The sequence below is a fragment of the Etheostoma cragini genome, chromosome 21 (genome assembly GCF_013103735.1).
Source record: "Etheostoma cragini isolate CJK2018 chromosome 21, CSU_Ecrag_1.0, whole genome shotgun sequence".
In the NCBI taxonomy this organism is placed as follows: Eukaryota; Metazoa; Chordata; class Actinopteri; order Perciformes; family Percidae; genus Etheostoma; species Etheostoma cragini.
The window spans coordinates 9,363,711-9,386,022 of record NC_048427.1 but is presented as its reverse complement, the minus strand read 5'-3'; the positions used below and the strand labels follow the sequence as shown (position 1 = coordinate 9,386,022).

The 22,312-nt window shown below is 39.4% G+C and overlaps 1 protein-coding gene across 2 annotated transcripts in view; it reads right to left on the bottom strand.

Moving 5' to 3' along the window:
* The window catches only part of nrg3b (neuregulin 3b), a 193,527-nt gene that overhangs the window by 27,005 nt on the left and 144,210 nt on the right, over window positions 1-22,312 (bottom strand). For both annotated transcript variants that reach the window (XM_034859973.1, XM_034859974.1), the window contains exon 3: window positions 1,431-1,504. In XM_034859973.1, the coding sequence (XP_034715864.1) occupies window positions 1,431-1,504 (74 nt within the window). The remainder of the gene's footprint in view (window positions 1-1,430; window positions 1,505-22,312) is intronic.

Sequence of the window (22,312 nt, the reverse complement as noted above, 5' to 3'; positions counted from 1 at the left end):
TGAAATAAATCAACTATTTGGCTCAGCTTTTACACCTTGCAAGCAACCTAATAAGTACAAATATAGCTTTGGAGTTTTGGAGTTACGGTTTTTGTCTGGAAGATTCCTTATTTTAAGTGTTTTTACACAACTGTAAAAGATGCTTCTCCTTGAAACAAAAGTTATAGTTATCTGAAAGATCCATTGTATGTTTAATCCACTGATAATTTCCATCCACATTAATTTTCTGCTTTAATCCCACTATATTTTTAAATAGGGATTTTTATCCAGGAATTATTCTGTTGGAGTGCTTTCAGTAATCCCATACAGAAGCAGATACTAAAGTTTGTAAATGACAGCAAATGTATTTACAGGATATTTTATTTCACAGTGTTGTGTGCATAAAATGGCACATGCATAAAACAAATCAAACATACCTCTTTAAAAATCGTTTATCTTCTGACTTCTAAGGCGTATGTTCTTAGATATATTTAATACATGAAAATGTACTACACATGTTGTAATGGGCTGTATTTGTTTCTTTGGTGTTCATTTGTGTGCAAAAAACAATGTGACTCAGCTTATCTCAAAGAACACCATGAAAACCTTTCCGATCAAGACACGGGAAAAAAAAATGGATGTCTGTCTATATAAGATTAAATAAATCCCAGTGGCTGCCATGAGGGAAAAGAAACATGCTTCGTGACATTGGCTTGTGACCCCATTAATGGACTCTCAATGGGCCTGGTGGCATCAAACAGAAGGCAATGGGAGTTAAGTTTTCTCTCTGACTCTTGGTGCAGAGGGGCCAAGGCACTCCATAAAGCAGTGTGAATTTGTAAAGCCGCAGTCTCATGGGAAAAACTCTGGTCCTCCAATTTCTCTTCCTTTTACCTTTGACTTTTGCTTTATTTTTTAACTACACTTCACAGCTGTCATGGGAATTCCAAGACTTCAGGGGAATTGTTTTTCATGAAGAACAGAAAACTTTAGGAAAAATACTTTCCTGCCTTTTTGAGACACTAGCAAGATTAAAGACCTTAACAAAGATAGGTTTTCTGCACAGGATTTAATCTAATATCTGCATGGTAGCACTGTACCTATGCAGACCAATAAAGAAATGCAATCCCATGATATGCATAATGACTCTATCTGGTTTTTATCACTCCCATAATTTCCAAACTCAGATTCAATTGAAAATCTGGACAATGTATGTGACATGTAGTGAAGCTCCCTAGTTGGACTCAAACTGGGGATGTTGTGGTCCATAGCCCCCCAGGGTGCCCCAGAAGACTCAATGTACGACTGATCTCACTTGATTTATATTTATCTTGTTGACTAATACAGTCATAGATTCGGTCACAGGCACATCACATGTTCTTTTTATGAATTTGTTTTCATGTCGCAGATATTGATATTGTAGGATAGAGAAAATAGAAAGGAGAGCGTACTTGGGTCTGACAAGATAGCATCTGTCTTGGGTACAAACTGGTCACAGCGTAGTCCATGGTAGCCCTCCTTACACCTGGGACAGAGAGAGAGAGAGAAAAAAAAAACAGAGCAAGATTAGAAGTAAGACAAACCAAGCAAAAAGTAACAGAGTACAGCATGAACAATCAGCCGAAGAGACTCAGATAAGGAAAGTTGAGAACAGGAAGCCTAAAAAGAAGACTGAATGGACATGGACGGTAAAAGTGGAGTGCTCACCGAGGACTGAGGTGGTTGAGGGAGATACACAGAAATTGTCGAGAGGGGTTGGATGAGAAGAAAGAGAAAGGAAGGGGAAGATAGTTGGGCAGGCCTAAGCAGTGCCTGCAGCCTCACTGATAGCAAATGACTGACAGGAATGCCAGGTCCCAGTGGAAGAAATGGGGTACTGGGATGGAGAGTAGTTGGCGTAATGCAGGCTATACAAGATCTAGAAGTGGAAGGGAAGCTGCCATAGTTGGAACTCAACACTCATTTAAACAAAGTCCTGGCACGTTCCAGATATTTGCCTTCATCATCAAATAAATACTGAAGATCCCTCAGCAACTGTCACAACTATATCCACCGGAATTATTTGAAGTTTGGCTGAGTATGTTGCAATATCTCAGCAATACTCTCGTCGTTATACATTATTATACACGTATCATTCTTGTTAATGATTGGGGATTTTTACCAATCCTGTGCTGACAACTGAATGAATGGAAAAAAAACATTTAAAAACACGAACTTATAAAGTTACAACAAATCAGGTCAGAAATATAAAGTTTGGAGTTGTTTCTCTGTACTCAGCCCTAGTTTGGCACAATCCTCAATCTTTTTTCTCTCAAAGAGGACTTTGGCATTTACTATTCCTATCTTCAGTAGTGGCCATACTGTGAGCCCATTCTGTGGGCTGATCCATCCCTCTGCTCTTTCACGGCTTAGGGGAGACAATTGAGGGATTTGCTTTGATGTGTCTGTTCAACATAAACTTGCACACGAGTGAGCGATTGTCTATTCTCTCTTTCATCAGTCGATGACACATTGTTGTAAACTGCGGGGATTTACGTTCGAACATTATCAGTCAAAATCTGTCCACCACATTTCCGCAGTGTCACAGATCCCACAGCCAGTATGATGTATTGGATGATTGACATGGAGAGGTGGACAATTTGGTCTCACTCAGCTTGGTTTTACCCGATAGCTTAAAAAAACCCGACAACACTGCCATCAACAACTGAGCTATGTAAAACAAACTGAGCTGCAGTGGAGATCACAATTGTTTTTGGCTCCAAAGGAAATAGCTTCTGCCATGATAGGTTGACTGTTTTTTAGATTAAGGTTGCACTGTGCAATTTTGGTATTTGTTTTGGTACTAAAGAAAATGCACTTACATTTCTACCAGTGGAGACTAACTCTAAGTACAAGATTAGCAATGAAGCTTTTAATCTGCATGGACTGAATGTTTGTCCACTTGGAGGCAGAAGTAACCATCTGTGAACACTGACATATTATCATCTTTTAAATTGACCTGGCGAACTTGATAGCCATCTGTTGCCTATTTACACATCCAGCAGACAAAGCAACATTAGCCTTCATTAGAAATCGGGTTTCTGGTTAACAAGGGCCTCATTTATAAATGTGGCGTATGCACAAAAGAAGATTCACGGCGCTCTCTACGTAAGAATTGGGATTTACAAAAAGCAAACTTGATGGGAAAATGTGCGGTCCTCCAGCAACACTCTGACCCAGGCATACTCACAGAAACAGGTGATATGAGAAACATTGCCAGTGGCGACACCTATGGCAGATGGCTGAAACATGTGAAACAGTTTGAATCTGAGACCATTGTGTAAAACACATCAGAATATTCTCTTTATTGATGATATGAAGAATTTACAAAGCCCTTCTTACATTCAATATCCTACACAAACACCTGTTTGATCCATCTGCGGAGAAAAACAGACGGAATGACACAAGATACTATCGTAAATTTAAACAAAGAAACCTTTGCAAAGAAAACTCAAATGTTGTAATTATATTATCATGTTATGTAATTTATTCTCATGAATAATACGATTAACAGGACAAATAGACTAATGCTGTTTTTGATGCCTTTGTCGTTTTAAAATGGTCATGACCATTTTAAAACAACAGAGGCATCAAAAACAGCATTAGCCTACTATGTCATAGTGTTTTATTCAGTTTATTTGAATGGCTTTGGATCATTTATTTTTGTTTTAAATGTGTTTGCTTGTATTGTAGGTCTCAAGCTAATTTTAACCATTGTGAAAGGTGCAATAGAATATTTTTACTAATTACAGGCTCTTGTGCAGAACGATTTGTCATTTACAATTAGATTAACTCCGACAGCTTTAGCTTTTTAGCTACAATCCAATGAATGGGTAAATGTATTTATTTGTTTATTTGTTTATTTCAAAGTAAATGTATGTCATGCGTAATGACGCACAATGGCTAGCTTTGCAATGTTGGAATATGTGGCAAATGGTGACCGACAGCAAGAAGACTTGCTGGCAAACGAGTGGCCTCAGAGCCGGTTCCAACGTCCTCAAGCAGTCCTGTTTGATCTATGTGCTGTTTTGGGCCCAGCATTACAGAGGAGCACTTGTAGAAACTACGCCTTGCCTGTCCCTCTTCCAATGCCCCATGGCATAAACACTTTCTTGGGGTAGCGCTAGGCATTAGGCGTTTTTTTTGCGTTAACTTTAATTTCGGACCATTTCTTTTTATTTTGGGCCACGGTCCAACCTCTGAGGATGTAGCATTAACTGCATCTGCAACATGTTGTTACTCTACAGCTTCCCTGGCATTATTAGTCCCCACACTGTCCCCTCCAAAATATCTCTTTTCCACCTTTCTAACAAGAACTACAACTTCACATTGAGTTAAAGTCCTTTGCTTTGTTTCCCTGTATGCATGTGGCTGGTATAGATGAATATTAATTTTTGGGCATTTCAGTGACTATTTAAGGGCAATTATGGGCGTACCATGAAGCATGATGATTTATAAAAAGGGAATTCATTGTAGGACGTGTATGCGCACGGTTTTATAAATCTGAAGATGTATTGCATCCTATGTTTTGTCTGTACTACACTTCCGACCCAAAGTTTTATAAATGAGGCCTCGGGTGAAGTCCGATATTGACTCTAATTTTTTTGCTCTCCATGAACCCAAAATATCTACTTATTTAATTAACTTAAGTCTGTCTGCCTGTCCTTTGCTGCTAGAGAGGTAACTATGGGTTCTTAGGAAACTGCAGCTGCTGGAAATGACAGAAAATGAGTTTTGAGAACGAACCAAAACAGAAAAGTTGCATGTTAGAAAACCAAAACAATGAGGTCAAAGACGCTGCTTGTTTGACTACAAACAATCCCTTCCCCTCCCATCAAACTTAGCCATTTGTTTCACTGTAATTATAAAAATATTGATTATAGCCTCTTTAACAAATTAAATTTAAAGATACACAAAAATTTCAAATCATGGGTGTGCTTGAGTGAATTGAAAAGCTTACAAAATCTCAGTGGGGATCAGTATCGCTGTAAAGCTGCAGGGCGTGTTCGTTGGAACGGTCATTTTGTGTTATGTGGCAGTAAAATCTCTGTAACTGCACCTTCAAATATTGGGACTCATTACTGTTCACCTGATGTGTGAAAAATACCCTTGAATTAAACCCTTTAAATCTTAAACCTCAAACTCTTTGTGTCATTTCATTTCCAAGATGATAAGCAAAACACACAAATCTCTATAGTTCTCTGCTCAGGCAAGATTTTCTCCTGCCATTATCTCTCCCACAGCCAAACCTCTACCTCTTAATGAGCCTGAAAAACGAACAAATGCAATGAACTGCTACTGTCCAAACTCTCTCTCAACTTACTTTCAAGCACATACACAAGATGGTTTTTATGTCCTATAGAGCAGCACACAGAGTTACCAATAGAACAATAATATCTACCAATAATCTGACAATGTTTTTAGTCTGACTCTTGCTGATACCTGCAGATATTTTGGGAAATGCTCCCTAGTAATTGACATGATGACCAAACAAATTGAAGAATTTATTGTGATGTTTTCATAATGCAGATGGTAGTTCATTGTATTTGTAGTGCATATATCTTGATCAGCTGCATTTGTGAGCCAGGACTGGTTTCAATAATAATTTGCACAATAAATGTGCTGAATAGCATCAGTTGGAGTTCTCATGGTCTTTGTTCATAATGCCCTCAGTATGAATCCTAAAGGAAATTAGGCAAAAGCCAACATGATTTAAGTGGGCTGAAAAACTTTGAGAACAAATATGAATCAGAATATCCATTTAAGAATCATTAATTTCCATAGAAATACATCATTAAATCAGACCGAACAACTGACAAGTGAAATGAAACATGCAAAACAACACACCAATCCCAATCACAAAGATATCAGATTAATTAACAAATTTATAAACTACGTTTGGGCCACAATGGGATTAAAATCTCTTGATTTGATAAAAAATCCCAAGCACTGCCCGTTTATTGTCAGTGTCCCAATATGAGTCAGCAAGCCAATCGTGTCTCGTAAAAGTCCGGGAGGAACCCAAGGCGACCACTCAGATTTCAAGGGTAAATCGTCCCTCCCCTCCAATTGCTTGGCTCTGCCCTACATCACAACTTCTATCCTTGGATGTGAGCTGAGACACCTGGTTAGTATTCTGAATCACAAACCCAAAGGCAGAATGCCTGTCTGGCTCACTGTTTACGTCTGGGCTTGCTTTCTATTTGTTGAGTCTCCATCTCTCCCCGCCAACCATCTTTGTAACATTGAAACAAGCTCAGCCATCCCTCAATGAGATGCTAACAATGCTTTGTAAATGTGGTTGTGCGATCGATGCGTTGCATTGATAAACAATGCAAGATAAGGACGTGCTTTGAGAATGCGTTTGGGTGTGCATCTTCAATGAGGGAAATGGGGGAACAAGAGCCTGTCTTTATGTACAGTATGTATGCATGTCGCTGTGTTTTCTAAGTTTCTCAAAGACAACCCAGATGTGCATTTGTGGATCGGGGCACATGTGACAGCTTCCTCGAGTGTGTTTGTCTATATTGTGCACTAGCTGTGTGTAGTATGTATGAGTATATGAGTAGCAGCTTTAGACTCAAAACATGTTTTCCCCACTGCTCTGGAGCTTTTTTTTACTACCCAGCTGCTTTCAACACATGTTCAAGTCACAGAGAAAACACACCTCTGAGTCTGCAGGATGACGGAGGGGTGGGGAGCGCTGCCTCATGACTAATCGCCACCCTGCCTGTTAATTAGCATGAAGAAAAATGGAGGAAAGTTTTGGTGCAAGGGGAGGGAAACGTGTTTCAAGGAGGAGTGTAGGGATGGGAATGTGATCATGTCAACCAGACTTTCCATTTAATCCCTGACGCCCATAAACATTAGCTTCCATATGTCCGTTAAAACTCCATTTGAGCGATAACTGGTATGACAGAGGGGAAGTACAATGGCGAACATGGTAAGAACTCCTTTTGGATGCACAATATCTGGTGGCCATTGATAGATATATGATAAATTGTGAAACTCAAAAGTGGAGTAATCCCTCACTTTTACCAACATCCGTTGACAACCATTCGCAATGACATGGGCAATTCTGTTACACAGCTTATGGTGATATAATACAGTCATCGTTTTACAAGAAAGATGGAAAACACTTTACTTGAAGTTTTTTTTTTTTACATGAGACGTGACATTTATGAACACATGAACCCTAACACTATCCCTAAATTGTCATGCAAAACCGGATTCCATTTACCAAAAGAAGCGTTATGTCATAAAAATGTATGACTTGTTTAGGTTTTATGACACGTTCATGAAAGTGAGCTTCAAGTAAAGTGTAACCAAAAGTTGAGTCATTTAGGCAGAAGTTCAAAGTTTATTCTTGACATTGAACACAGCGGTTCCAGATTCCAATTCTGAGCAACAGTTAACATTTTAGGGAATACAGTTCTTCACTTTCCTTCCATGAGACGATGAATGCCATTAACACATTTGTGCGGTTGGTAATGTGTTAAGCAAAGACTTAACTTGGTCTAGCATAAAGATTTGAAACAAGGGAGGGACCCTATTATAACAATCAGGCGCATGGTTCAAAAGGGTTGTACTTAGTGTCTGCATTAATTGATAGGTGTATTTTGGGCGTAACATGTAATAAACCAATCAGTGTCACCTCCCTTTCACTTTAACAGCCAGACGCATTTGTACCATGGCGCATTGCTGTTATGATGCCGGATTTGCACCTTAATATTTTTATTTTAAGTTTTGCATGTTTGTGCTGCTTCTGTGCTTCCCTTTGTGTGAAACAAGCATAGTGTGCGTGCATTGTGTACGAGCCTAGGCAAATTTTACTAATGCGCTGTTAAAATTTTATAAAATGTTGCGCTATTGACTTTATTTTTAACTTTTGCATGTCTGTGCTGCTTCTTCTTCTTAATGTGGCGATATTCTGAGCTACAGTCAGCTAAAATGTTCTGATTGAAGGCAATTCGTTTCCTAAATAGTAATGTAGCTGGTAAAAAAAAGTCCATCTTTGATTAGTTGAGTGGAGAAGGGGAACCCAAGCGCAGGACACTGCAAACAACAAGAACTTGAAAAGGACTCTCTATCACAGGTTTGGATCAGGCAAGGCAAACAGGGTCTCAACACAAGCAAGGCTCCAACAACGACTGAACTGAAAGCCATGACTTAAATACAAACTAATCTAACGAGAGGATGAAGTTCAGCTGGAGGGATGGGCGGAGAAACTCAGGTGAGGGGAATGAGGTGATAATGCATGAACACAGGTGATGTGATAAACAAGAAGAAAATCACAAAGACAGGAAATAAAACAAGACACATAAGAAGAGTGACGTTGCAAAATAAAACAGGAAACCCCAAGACCATGACAATTAGAACATTTGGCATCCTGTAGAGCTCAAAATAAGGGTTAATGCCACTTTAAAAATGAAGGTGTAAGCACAATCACAGCCTCACTCTCAATATGAAAAGCTTTCCAACAGCATGCCTTGATTTATCTATATGACTGGGCTTTATGACTAAAGCTAGCTAAGCCTGAACTGCACACCATTGCTATCAACAGCTTGTTATTTCCGTCTGCCAAAATGAATTGAATAACTTTTCCTGCTGGCATAAATGCATTACTTAGAAATACTACTAAACCTATGAAGAAGAGACACGGCATGCTTCTAAAACTTGGCACTTAATCTCATCTACGCATGATTGGAAAGTTACCAGGAAGAATCTACAAATAACTTGAAACACAGATAATGTTGGACTGAATCCATTTTCCCTTAATTACCTGACTTTTTGGAAACAACTTTCTGCAGTTTCACTATCAAAGGCAATCATTATTTGGCAGCAGGGGTACTTGCCACACTCAATAGACAATTTTATCATACGAAACCGAGTCTTTTGACTCAATGCCACATCTCATACTGCAAACCATCAGGTGCAGTTGATGTTGTTAAGTATTACTGAAGTGGGCGTTGCCCCAATCTCCATAACTTGACCTACAAGTCATGCATAATAAAATCAGGATTTGCATATGTATGGACAGAACAGATGCAATATGTTATTATTTTAATTGCTAAATGTTGAATCAATTCAATGTGTGGGGATTGTGAAAACTGTGTTCGTTTAAAACCACATTTTTGAGATATAGCCCCGGCTGCAGTTAGCGATACCCACCCATTTTATCAAGTGTATAAATACAGCATAGGAGGAGGTCAGGGCACACAGTTGATTTAAGCTGCATTCGCTTCCCACCGCAGCCTAATTTCTACCACTGGGTAGGTCGGGATGAATAACGAAAATATATTTTTTATGAGCAGAAAAAAGACTCCCAGTGAACTAATTTCCTTTATAATAAAAAATGCGCATATACACATATCAAACACACATATCTCTCTCCCTCTCACACACACACACACACTTTCAATATCAAAGACTAATCAGTGGCTGACACTTCTCTTATTGTTATTGATGGGGTACGAGGAAAGAATAGGCTATGAGTTGGTTGCAATCTGCCCAGATGTTTCTATGGTGAAAAAAGAAGAAGAAAAAACATGACACAAGGCCAAAATGCCTCCAATAAAGACAGTCTTCGGCTGTTATCGTACAAGCCATACATATCTCTATCTGTCTTTTGCAGCAGTGCAGTGGGGAAGGTACGGTGGACATGATTTATACCTTGAGGGAATTTGATGGATGTCTATTACTGCGTGTGAGCTGTTTACATACAGGAGTGATATGCAGCTGCCAGAATGTGTCTGTGTTCAAAGCTTTTATGTTACACCGAGAAGAAGCCTGAAAGAGGTAAAGCTAGAAGGATGGCTTTCACTGAGCAACTTTTCTTTCTACTAAATTAATTTAAAATGTGTGGATATAAACCTAATGCACGTATAGCAGTTAAATAATTGGCATCATAAATGTAGGTCTATGTCATTACTTTGCTGATAAAACAGAGCATTAGTAAAGCTATTTTTTTTGCTGTGGACATGAAAAGTATATAGTTAATATTTAGAGCTATACTATGATTAAAATCTAGATTGTCAGTCAAACAACTTGTTTGTCTGAGATATTGTGCATGGTAATTCAACTACAGCTTATTAGAGCTTCATTAGATTTCTAAATAATGAGTCACATAACTGTTATAGTAAATACATTGGGAATAAAGTTAAGTAAGGTTATTCTATTCCTCATTCCTTTTATGAGGTTGCACTACTTTTTGGAACTTATCCCATATACATTTAGCTGGTGAATAGTGTTTACAGTATATCACATTTTCTTGGGCTGTACCCTGGTATAATTGCTGCTGCAATGTCCCCATTTTGCTGCAGGGATCATTACGTTTTCATTAGCTAAGACAGTTAACAAGGCTGCTGGAGCCATTACATTCATCAAGATAAACACACACTCACACAATGTCAATACCAAATGTCATCTGAACTAACTAGCTAAATCAAATGTTTCAAATAGGCGCATGACAAAAAAAGAGCAACACAGAACACAATGTGCTGGTCTGGTGTGCCCTATCTACAATGCTCCAAATAGTCATTGAGCTCTTGGAGGATGAAGACGTCCCGGCTTGTTTGCCTTGCACATCAGCAGGGCTGTGTGTGAAACTGGGAACTGGCATTCTATTGCGCATGAGTGCACACTACATCATGACGGTGCTCCCAAGCTGTGAGTCTGTAACAGGTGCTGTTTCAAAGGACTAGAGATAACAGAGGGGAAAGAAAAGGGTTGAGGGGAGATGGACAAAGTGAGAGAGGGTGGGGAGGGTGCTGCTCAAGGGGATGTATTCCTCTTCATCTTCAGAGATTTTGTTTTTGCTTTCCCTTTCTGGATATGTTTGTGCATGCACGTGTGCACACAACTGCAAAAATAAACTGTCAGACTGGGAAATTCTATTATGTTTTGAAGAGATTAACACTTAAAGCTATGCTGTTAAAAAATAAGGATGAATTTTATTAGCAGTATATAATGTATAGGTAAAATATTCATAAGATTTGCAGTTCTAACCCTGTATAATATGAGAGTTCTGCATTGTGTACTTTTAACCCCTGCAAGTAACCTTCCACTGGCTTTCCACCTCTAGTGATCCATAATTTAGAAGTGCACTGTTTGAGTACTTCCACACTAGACTAAAAGAAAACAAACAGCAGTGAAGATTGTCTCTTCTCTTCTTCTCTTCTTTTCTTTGTCTTCTTATCTGTAAATATAAGCACAGAGCAAATCTAACATGGCACATCAAGGGGAGATAACGTTATCATTAATAAGCTCTGTTTGTGGTGATCATCTGGTGTGTTTGCAGGAGCCTTGCTAAACATTATTAATACATCTGGGTTTGCTTCGAGGTGCCACGGCAAAATAATCAACAGCTCATATTCCAGAATGAAAGCCACGTAGATAACCAACTATCACTGCAGCTGTGTCGTTTTTTTGCACCGTGCTTCTGCTAACAATGCTATATGAGTCATGTCCCATGGCAATGAGTAATATCTTCAGGTGATATATGAATCCTATCTGACAATAACATTTTCACTGAAGTGAAACTGCATTTTTTTTGGCCAATGAAAGTAAAGGTCGGAGTGGTTTCTACTTTAGGTTTGTCTTCCATTTAGCTTGTAGGGGGTGCAATTTTACATAATTCTACAATGCCCAATCCTGCTTTAAGGTGCAATATGTAATACTGACAGCTAGTGTTTAAAATATTTACTGACTTGAAGTTCCCTAGACTCAAAGTTAACATTAATTGCCAGGCTGAGACCGCAGCATTCACAACAATGTTGCTAGACGCTTGTCTCACATAGCCACACATTACTTAACCGCAAATCGGAGTAGCTTAAGTAAGAGGCTGGCTTTATTGACAGTCATACAAGCCTGTGCTCACGCATAGCTCCGTAAACAACTGACAGATGCAGCTTTTCAGCTTAGATTTACTGTAGGAACCACTAAAAACATAACCTCGCCGTCCTCTCCACCCGACGGACAGACACACTTTCTCGGCTTAGATTTACAATGGGAACTGCTAAAAATAACACTTACGTTAGCTACCTTGCCGTCCTCGCCACCCGACTGAACTCACTTTATTGGCTTAGAATTACAGCAACAATCGCTAAACGCACTGCAAACTCACGGCCCTCTTTTCCCAATTTATAGCCCCCCTTTCTTGGCTTAAAATAACACAGTTGTCGGCTTCGGCCACTGAACCGGCTACACATTGTAAAGAGCTGTGTCCCGCTGGACTGGTCCTACGGTAACGTTAGTAGTTAGGCTGCTATGACGTAAAGTGCCTGCCCCTATTAGTGGTGATAAATTAGCCTGAAGCTAATGCTTAGCTACCTGTTCAGGAGGATAATGGCCAACTCTGCGTACTTGGGCTCTAAGCTGTCTCCAACTTTCAATCTATACAATATTTACTCGGGGTTTGTTACGTCTCTGGTCATGCAACTGTTAGAAACATGCCAGGGTTTCATAGGTCGGGGAGAAAATATCTCCGTTGATCCTGTTTGTGTGTTTGCTACTTCCATGGTTTTACTAATGTTACAGCTGTAGCATGCTGGTTTTACGTTTTTACAGGTATATACGGCAACCTGGACTGGCTGTCAAACTGGGCAGTTAATAACAACACAAAGGCCAAAACGCAGACAGACATTCCGTCACAGAATGGAAATTTCAAAAGCAGAAAATACTGGCATAGGCATTGTTGTCGGAAAAGATATTATTTCAACTTAGCATGTTTCCTAATATCTGAAAACGCATTGGGGTAATTTTTTGATTTATTACAGTAAATGTATTACATATTGGACCTTTAAGAGACAAGAAGCTGAGAAACCTATTCTTAAGATCAACATATTTCTCTACAAAGTGGTTTTACCAGGGAGTATTACCTCAAACTGAATAAGGATGGATCTATCCCACTTGTTTTTTATGCGATATGGTGTTCTGTTAATACCAGTAAGGAAGAATTTGGGTCCAAGGGATACAGATACAGGCTTACAACTTAATGTTAATTTAGATTCCCCCGTTTTATCTCTAATTAAAACAGTTACTCAAAGCAGTGGTTTTATTGTCCATGGTTATGGTTCTGTGTGTTAATCTAATGATAGTTTCCACGGTGCTGCAGAGGAGGGTCTGGCTAGTGCTCTTTAAACCAATAACAATTGTCTTGCCGCCGGATCGAGCAATGGTGCCACTGCAAAATAGCCTCAGGCAGGAACTTGTTTTGGTGGAACATGTAGACGCTTAAAGGTTGTTTTAGTCACGCAACAGAAAACTTACATTCAGCGGTCTAGCTAGCTATCTCAATTTATACTGCAGAGATCAGAGTGGCAGTTCATCCGAGTTTAAAATTACAACACAAAAGAAAGCAGAAGGTAAAAGACATCTACCCGAAAAAAAATGTCAATTTTAGGCGGCACCGGAGCAACCCCGGAAGTGGAACGTTGTGGAAATAGACTAATCTAATAATGTCTTGTTTGAGGCTAAGACATTGCTACGCTAACACTGTTGATATTCACTGTTCTTGTTTATCTTGTACATTTTCCAAGATGATAAGAGAAATACCTGCCTAAATATTTTAACTGAGAACACACAAATATCATAAAGCTTATGAGAGCTGTCAAAACTAGGGATACTAAAGCATAACTTGGGAGAAATGGCTTGTCACTGAAATAAGAATAAGTTTTTCACCTTAAAACCAGGCCACCTTAAGTTAATGAGCCTGAGCTGAGGTTGTCACTAGTTCCGTGGATAACCACCTTTACTTTAACCAGCAGGTAGCATGCAAGACAAGGGAGCTTGGCTTGGGTCTTGAGGAGTACTAGTAGTTATTCACCAACAGATCTGAGAACTGTACATACTTTCCTCTGCTACCTTTACAGCTATAGCAATACTGCTAACTTCATACTCACCAACACACAAACACCTCCCTGCCTTTATTTTTCTCTCACTCCACCGCACACTGGCTAACGTGTGGGCTTCAGCTGCCGATATTTGCTCGTAGGCTGCTTGCTCGTAGCTTGCTCCTGATATTGTTTGTGAAATTTAGGATGGCGGTTCTTCATATGAGTGATCAAATTGGTTGAAGGATTTGACACGGCATCTTTGACCTTGCAAATATTGCATACTGCAATTGATGTGTATTCTCTTTTCACTGTGAAAGATATCCAGACCACAGATATTGATTCATCTCTAGCTTGCAAATGATGCTGTGTCACAAACTGTGAGGCCAAGAACACACACACACACACACACACACACACACAACTGCAGCTAGGACCAGTTTTGCGCAGACCGATGCCAATGAGTACAAAAAATGCCTAACATGGGCCAATACCGATATGATTGCCAAGATCTCGTGCATCTTTAGTCAAAACAATATCTCCCTGAATCACCAGAAATATTTCTGTGACTTCTATTCTTCATTAGACCTCTCCTTTTGTAAGTGACTGCCAGCGCCAGGAAGACACAACACAGACTTTTGGATTTCTCCCCAGTGATGCAGTACATTACGAATTTAGAAAGAGGTGTAACTTGAGAGAGCATAATGTGATTATTATTACCCTCAGTAGAGTCCACAGATGTCAGCAAGGTGTGTAAAAGCTTATCCTCTTTGATATCATCGACATGCCCCTTTAGTGCCAATGAAAAAGTAATCAAGTATCAACTGGGTTGTTTGGAACCTGGACAACAAACAGAAAATAAAGTTCTGATATGAGTCATTCCTAGGGAGTGATCAAGTTTAATTTTTGTTTGTGATCAGCCGGTTTAACTCAAAGTTACTAATGATGCCAAGAATTGCAGTAAGTGCAGCAGATGACATCACCACAACGGTTGCGAGAGTGACCTGAATAATTCACCTCCCACTAGTAATGGGTAAGTGAAGATGTATGTAACATCATAGTCTTGTCTGCACACATTGTATAAATGGAGGGTATAAATGGAGGATTGTGTCTTTGAGATGGTGATCCTATCAGATCACTTGCATGTTACATAGAGGAAACAGGACGTGAGTGCATTCATATTGTGAATGGATTTCAAAGATGATACAGAGCTGAAAGAAAAAACAATCTACATGCATTTGCTCTCCATCTTCAAATATATTTAAGTAGCAAATCACCTGTCTGAATAACAACTTTGTATCTTTATATATGAAATAATCTCGAAGTAATTTGTGCAAAGTAAAGAAAAAACACTTGTTCTTTATATAAGCATGAAATGGTGCTCATCACTTGCTTATGAAATCTCCGCCGCTGTATCAGCCTTTATTAATGTCAATTTCCCCGCATTTTCTTAAAATATGAACAGTAATGGTACAGTGGACTGATAACTGAGAAGAAATGACCATTATCTAAACAAGTGCTTCAGTTTGTAAATAAGCGCAGCATTAAATGCAAATGTCTTTTGAATATCATATGGCAGGAGAGATGTTTTGGTGTAGACTAGCAATTTAATCTTAAAGGAGAAGGCAATGCCATTAAAACATGATTATACTGTGATTACAGGATGAGAGAGTGTGGGGCGGGAAATCGTTTAATTTGTTTTTTTACAGTACACTTGACACAAAGTATCAGCACTCCTGAAAACACTGCCATTATCTCTCTCCTCAGGAGCAATAACATCCACCTCTGGCATGTCACCTTATTTTAGAGTTTACCTTTGCTTTATCCCTCATGTTGTCCTTGGGTCAAATTTGACCTGTTTTCAGTATAAAAAAATAAAAATAAATTAAAAAAAAATCACAAAAAACAAGCCGTTGAAGCAAGTGCTGAAAGTGTCAACATTAAAAATATCCAAACACTTTGGAAAAAATATTTTTTTTAAACACCCACAACATTGAAAAAATGACAAAAATGTTGTGAAAAGTGTTAATAATGTTGAAAAAAAGGGAGCAAAACGTGTTGTTTTTCATGGCTCAGGGGAAGACAACACAAGGGTTAAACAAGACTCACAATATCCCATGGCTGGTTCATCTATCCTATCTGTCTTCTCACAACTACATTACAGTAATTATCTTTGGGATTTGTGCTGTTGATTGGACAAAAATAAAAAGATGAATGACAAACTGTGGTGGGTATTTCTTAATATATTACCAAACAACTAAACAATTAATTAAGGAAGAAGTCAGTCACATCCCACTGTTGTTTAGCACAGCATTTCCCAAACCTCTCCAGCAAGTTTAAGATCTCTCCTTGCTTCACCAAAGCTGACTTCAAAGGTCAGCTTGTTACCCAGCAGGAGTGCCTAACGATTGATTGTTTGAAGATTGAGGTGATATGATTCAGATGAGATATGATTCCAAGCTTGTACGTGGAATATATGATATAACTGTTTTGCCTGTCTTTCAGTTTTAGAGCAATAGGTATAAATTACAAGGGAATTCTTTAAAACTTCACCCTAGAACATGCACGTCTGAAAAGAGCAATCATTTCACACTCCGGTCTATAAAAGCATGGAACCCGACCGCCAAATGCGGGTGGATTTCGCAATTGGCGGGTAACACTGTCAATCATTCGCCACATTGGCAGGTAGCCAATGAGAAGTGAGCGATTACGACGTGTAACTATCGGTAAGCAGGGTATGCAGTTGCTTACAGGCCCAGACCAATCAGGGGCCCGCTTCACTGAAAGACATTGATTGACAGCCGCGGCCCGCTATTGCATTTCCATTACAGTTCCATTCCAACAATCCCAGCAGTCCCATGTGCAGCCCCTGACCAAGCGGAGTGAGAACGAGTCAAATTAATTTCCTTGTTTCTGATATGAAGACGAGACATGTGTGACTCAAACAGCTCACAATTACCAACACAACGTACAGCGAAAGACTTCCTGCCAACATGTAGACATTTTATCATCAATGTACGCTGTAACGTTTTTTCACCATAAAGTCGCTGTTTCAATCCTGTCAGCTCACTGCAACGGACGGGTCTGCTGCTCCGTTCCCCCCGCGACTGGCACATGCACACACACACAAACACACACAATCACACATGGTGGATGCACATCACAGAGGAGATGTACAGGATGACCTAAATTAAGGACAGCTACTTTATTGTAGGTGCAATGATAAGTTAAAGTCCAATAAGTAGGCTACTTTATCAAACTGTATGAAAGTGTGTCCCAGCCCAGGATAGGAAATTATACATTTATGCTGGATTATCCAGGGGGGCCCCCTAACTACAGCACGTGATGACGGTGACAATGTCCACGAGCATGCTACCATGAATAGGACAGTATACGATCATAGAGACACAGAAATTCCTATTTTTTACCTTTATGAGGCAAAAAAGGTGGCTGGTGCAAAGTGATTGTGGCAGGTGGTTAAAAAAGTTAACTTCAGGCCCTGAGCATTGGAGGAGGTGAAGGCACACAGTTGATTTAAACTGCATTTGCTTTCCATCGCAGCCTAATTTCTACCACTGGGACGTTCAGGATTACTATTGAAAATACATTTTTTATGAGCAGAAAAAAGACATCGGGTGAAATAATTTCCTTTATAATAAGAAATGCACTTGCAGTAGTCAGTCATATCCCACCTCATGTTTGAGATTGCTCCCTGCTCCACCACAGCTGACCTGACCAGCTCGTTACCAAGCAGCAGTACCTAGTAACGAGTTGATTGCTTGAATCAGGTGTGGAGGAGCTGCAGGACAGGTGAGGTTTGGGAATTGCTTATCACGTTAACTAACATGCACTGTTATAAAATACAAAAGACCAAATTATTTACTTGTTTGTTTGACACTTGTTTGATTTTAATGAAAGCATGATACGGTATGATATGAATGCACACAAAACATTAACAATGAAATTATGTGGACCTCCCCAAGATTAATGATTTACTAATAATTGTAATAATATTGTATATTTATAAAGCCTTTATTAAAATGAAGGATTCCAAAGTGCTTAAAAAAATCCAACATAAAATATGAGGGGCCATCTGGGACATTATTCACACATACAGGTAAAATGCTCTCACACACTACTGAAATGCTGTCATACACACTACTGAAAAATGATACTGTCAACGCTCTAATATACACAACTGAAACAGGTTTTCACTTTCAATAGTGTAATGGTTAACCACTGTAACACATGACTCTTCACAATAATTTTAGACAACAGCATGAACTCGATCTTTATATTAGAAATGGGTGGACAACACTGTAACTGTGAATGCTCTCGAGATGCTTGTAAATTCTACTATCACACAGCTGTACCTGCCTCTAAAAACAGGTGATACCAACTCTTTAAAGTCCACGACATTAAGTGCTGGATGGCTAACAACTTTCTCGAACTCATTGCAAGTAAGACGGAAGTCCTGTTGTTTGGCCCCCCAAGTTCAGTTGACAAACTTTCAAAATATGTTTGGACTTTAGCAACGGTTTTAGTGACCATGTTGTAACCATTATACCACATGTATGTTCACAATAATGTCAGTCAACAGCATAAACTCGTATGTGTTATATGTATTAAAAAATATTAAAAATGAGTGGAAAACACTGACACACTGAATGCTCTCAAGAGCTGCATGAATATATTACCATGATGCGCACACAATTATGTTGCGGTGTACGCCACAACAATGATATTCCTTATGCTCATTTTTCCACTCCTGTCTTGCCCTACATAGTACAAATTTGGCTCTGGTTTTTATGTATCTGGGGGATCATTCTGCTCTGTGATGCATAACAGAGTGCAAAAGCCACGGCGCCATGTGGCTCCAGGTGTTTCCACTATCTGCATATATAACAGGAGCTCGTCAAAGAGGTCTAGTTGGGTTAACTTTCTGTCTGCCAATAGTTGAGCAGTTGCTTTTTTGTTTTCCTGGCCCACCCACTGCCAACTGTCACTGTTTTTGGCTATTTTTAAATTGTCTTCTGTAAAGAAAGAGGACACTGTTGTCTTTTCTGCCCAATGTTTTGGATGCTGCTTACATATGCCTCTACAACCTTAATCCTGTCTGCTACATTCAGCATGATTGAGTTTGAGTCATTGCAAATGCTAATTGACTCCAAAGAACCTATATATACAGACTTAAAAATGCAATACACATACCCACACAACTATAAAAACCCAAACACACACACACGGCGAGTGTCTCAAAGCCAAAACCTCTGGCTAAGCTACAGAATCAGCTGTAAAAGATGGATTAGTGTTCTCTATAACTACTCTCACACTGAGGCACAATGTAATAAGGTGAGTGTGTGTTCGTGTGTGCACTCCAGGAGAGAGGGCACATCTTAAAGTAACACAGCTGCTGTGCCTCCCATGTGTCGAATGTGGTATGTTTACTCCTGCAAGCTGCCTACGAGTGCAAGAGGTTTAGGGCAGTGTGCTCTGAGAGAGATGACTGGAACAGCTTACAATTCTCTCTAAAAGAACCCAAACAAGAGTCTGGGGGAAAAAGAGATTGCTCCCTTTGTGATGAATCTGACTCCCTTAGCCAACCAACCTTGAATAGATGGTCACATTTCTGTACCCTGCAGGCAGATGCTGCTACCCAAAACACTGTCAAACACAATAAATGACATCTTAGCTCAGCTTGAAATCAAATTGTGCATATTGTGCCCAGTCTCTTATAATTATTTCTATACAGTATCTGCCAGTATAATACTGGCTGAATGCATTCTAAATGCTTCCAATCACAAGTGGGTGTAGGTTAAGAACACAGTGTTTATAGTAAATGAATTATGTTAGTTTGGTTATTACACCTGTGCTCACTAAGGTTTGTGCCGAAAGTGCAAATGGAAAACACTGACACGCTCGGGGGCGTCACAGAAGCAATAAGAGCCTTAGCAATGAGAACATCACTGACAGTTTGAAACAGGCACATGCATGTATGAAAAAAAGTATAATCATGAACATGTCTATTTTACTACTGAGAATTCTGATAGGCCTGGTAGGTGTTTATACATGTTTATTACTTTCTTGCAATAGGCAGCATAACTGGACAATTCAGATGATTCAAACGATTTTTTGCAGTTTTAAATTAATGTACGAGTATAGAGAGGAGAAGACCCTCCCCTTCCGATGGACCCCATGGGGCCTATTTTGTAAGTATGTAAACATGTACTGTAGTGAATGGGAAGATAATCAGTGGCAGTTCAACATTGAATTACACTGCGTGCGAGATCTCCTTCAATGTTGTTCTAATGAATGATTTGTGCAATTGAGAAATATAATTTTCTCTTTTGCTTATGTTGTTATTATAAAACATATCTATAAATTACAGGAACGTCTGCCTGTCTGTGTGTATGTGTGTGTGTGTGTGTGTGTGTGTGTGAGTTATGCGCAAATCTCTCAACCCATTATTTAAACAGATTCCAAACCTGACAGGCGTCTTGCTACGGGCACGGGTAAATGCGGTGCATTTGCGGTTTTACGTTGTTTGGAGTAGAAATGCAAAAGATATCGTTAAATGTATATTGGTAAAAGAAGCACACCTTGGCTTTCTCTGCTCTAGCTGCTGGCCACTCCCCCTCTCACCTTGAAGACCAAAGACAGAGAGCGGCGGAGCTTTGGCCACTAAAATGTGACATACACCTCATCCCCACAGAAATGTTCAAAGTGGCACTGCTTTGAGCTGTCTTTGACTTTGAAAAAACAAATGACAATTGCCAAATTTCCGGATGTTTCAGAATCCCACACATGCAAAGCACAACCAGCCAAGTGCAGACAGAGCATGATGCCACTTCCAGGCAGGCTATTAACTTATAAAGTGAGATGTATCTCTATAGGCTATATTGTATGTATGTCTGTGTTTGGGGGGAAGGTAACCTGCCCTTCAGCAGCCCCCACATGAAAAATGCTTTAGAACAGCGGGGGGACTTCCTGCCATTGTATTAAATTGCTGTGAGCTGGCAGAGCATAACGTAGCCTAATCTCTGAGATTATTCCTTTATTCCTTCAGACAGCTATGCAATGCGAGAAAATTTCAGAGTTGACCTGGGCAGATACATCAGTTTTCATTAGAATTACCTTGACTCACCCATTTGGAAGACACAGAGGTGAAATGTCCCCTGCACCCCCCTCCTCTTTAAACCTTCTCACACATGCTTCTGTGCACAAGTACGTATCGCTGCAGGAAGGTGTTCCTCTCTGTGCACAGCACCTGCGCACAACAGGTCGGCTACAGCGGGGATACCGGACACTTCAGCAAGCAGGGGCGCCTGCAGCTGCAGGGGGCGTCAATTTGCCAATTCCCCACACCGTGAAATGATAGATGACAGAAAAACACTTTGCGGCGCAGAGGATTTTTTTTTTTTTTTCTTTTTTAAGTGCTTGTGCTGCCCCTCATGTATCATGAAAAAATGCTGCTCCAGGTGGCTGGCCGCTTCACCTGTGCAAAAAACTGCTACTAGAGATTAAAAAAAAAAATTATCCAATATTGAGTCATAAATTACACATATGTTTTTCAAGTTAAAAAGATAATTTTGCAATTGAAGAAAGTCACTAGAAAGTAGGTTTGTCATAGTACCACTTTTGTTATGTGTAAAACGGCTCTGTGAATTACCTTGTCTAGTACAATACACGTCACATTGCTTGCTGCTCAGCTTGCTCCCTAAGCCTGTTCCACATCATACGTAACATTACCTCACCTACATTATCCAGCATCTTTTTATCAGCCAGGAAACAAAAAAACGAGCAAGACCTGCTAATGCTAGTGTGAGTAATGTTACATACTGGTAAGAAACACACTGCCATTGTAGCTTCTGCGAGACGCCACTTATGCCACTTGAGTACAAGGTGGTAAAAAAAGTTAATTAGAAAGACTACTCACAGTCCTTCTAATTAACTTTTTTCACCACCTTGTACTTTAATAGTTTTAAGACAAACTGAAACTTTTTCTTTTTCACTATACACATATGCTACACAAGGCAAAAAATACCTAAACTAAACAAATGGAACACTGCATAGGCTACACCCAATTCCCAACTTGTACCTAAAAAATGGATCGTAACAACTGAATTTTAACACTTTGATTCAGTTGACTCAGTAAATAAATAACTGTAGGATGTCTTCAAAATGAGTGGCTCATGACCAAATACGACAAAACACAAATACAGTGGGTACGGAAAGTATTCAGACCCCTTTAAATTTTTCACTCTTTGTTTCATTGCAGCCATTTTCCAAAAATCAAAAAAGTTCATTTTATTTCTCAGTAATGTACACTTAGCACCCCATCTTGGACAGAAAAAAACAGAAATGTAGAAATTTTTGCAAATTTATAAAAAAGAAAAACTGAAATATCACATGGTCATAAGTATTCAGACCCTTTGCCGTGACCCTCATATGTAACTCAGGTG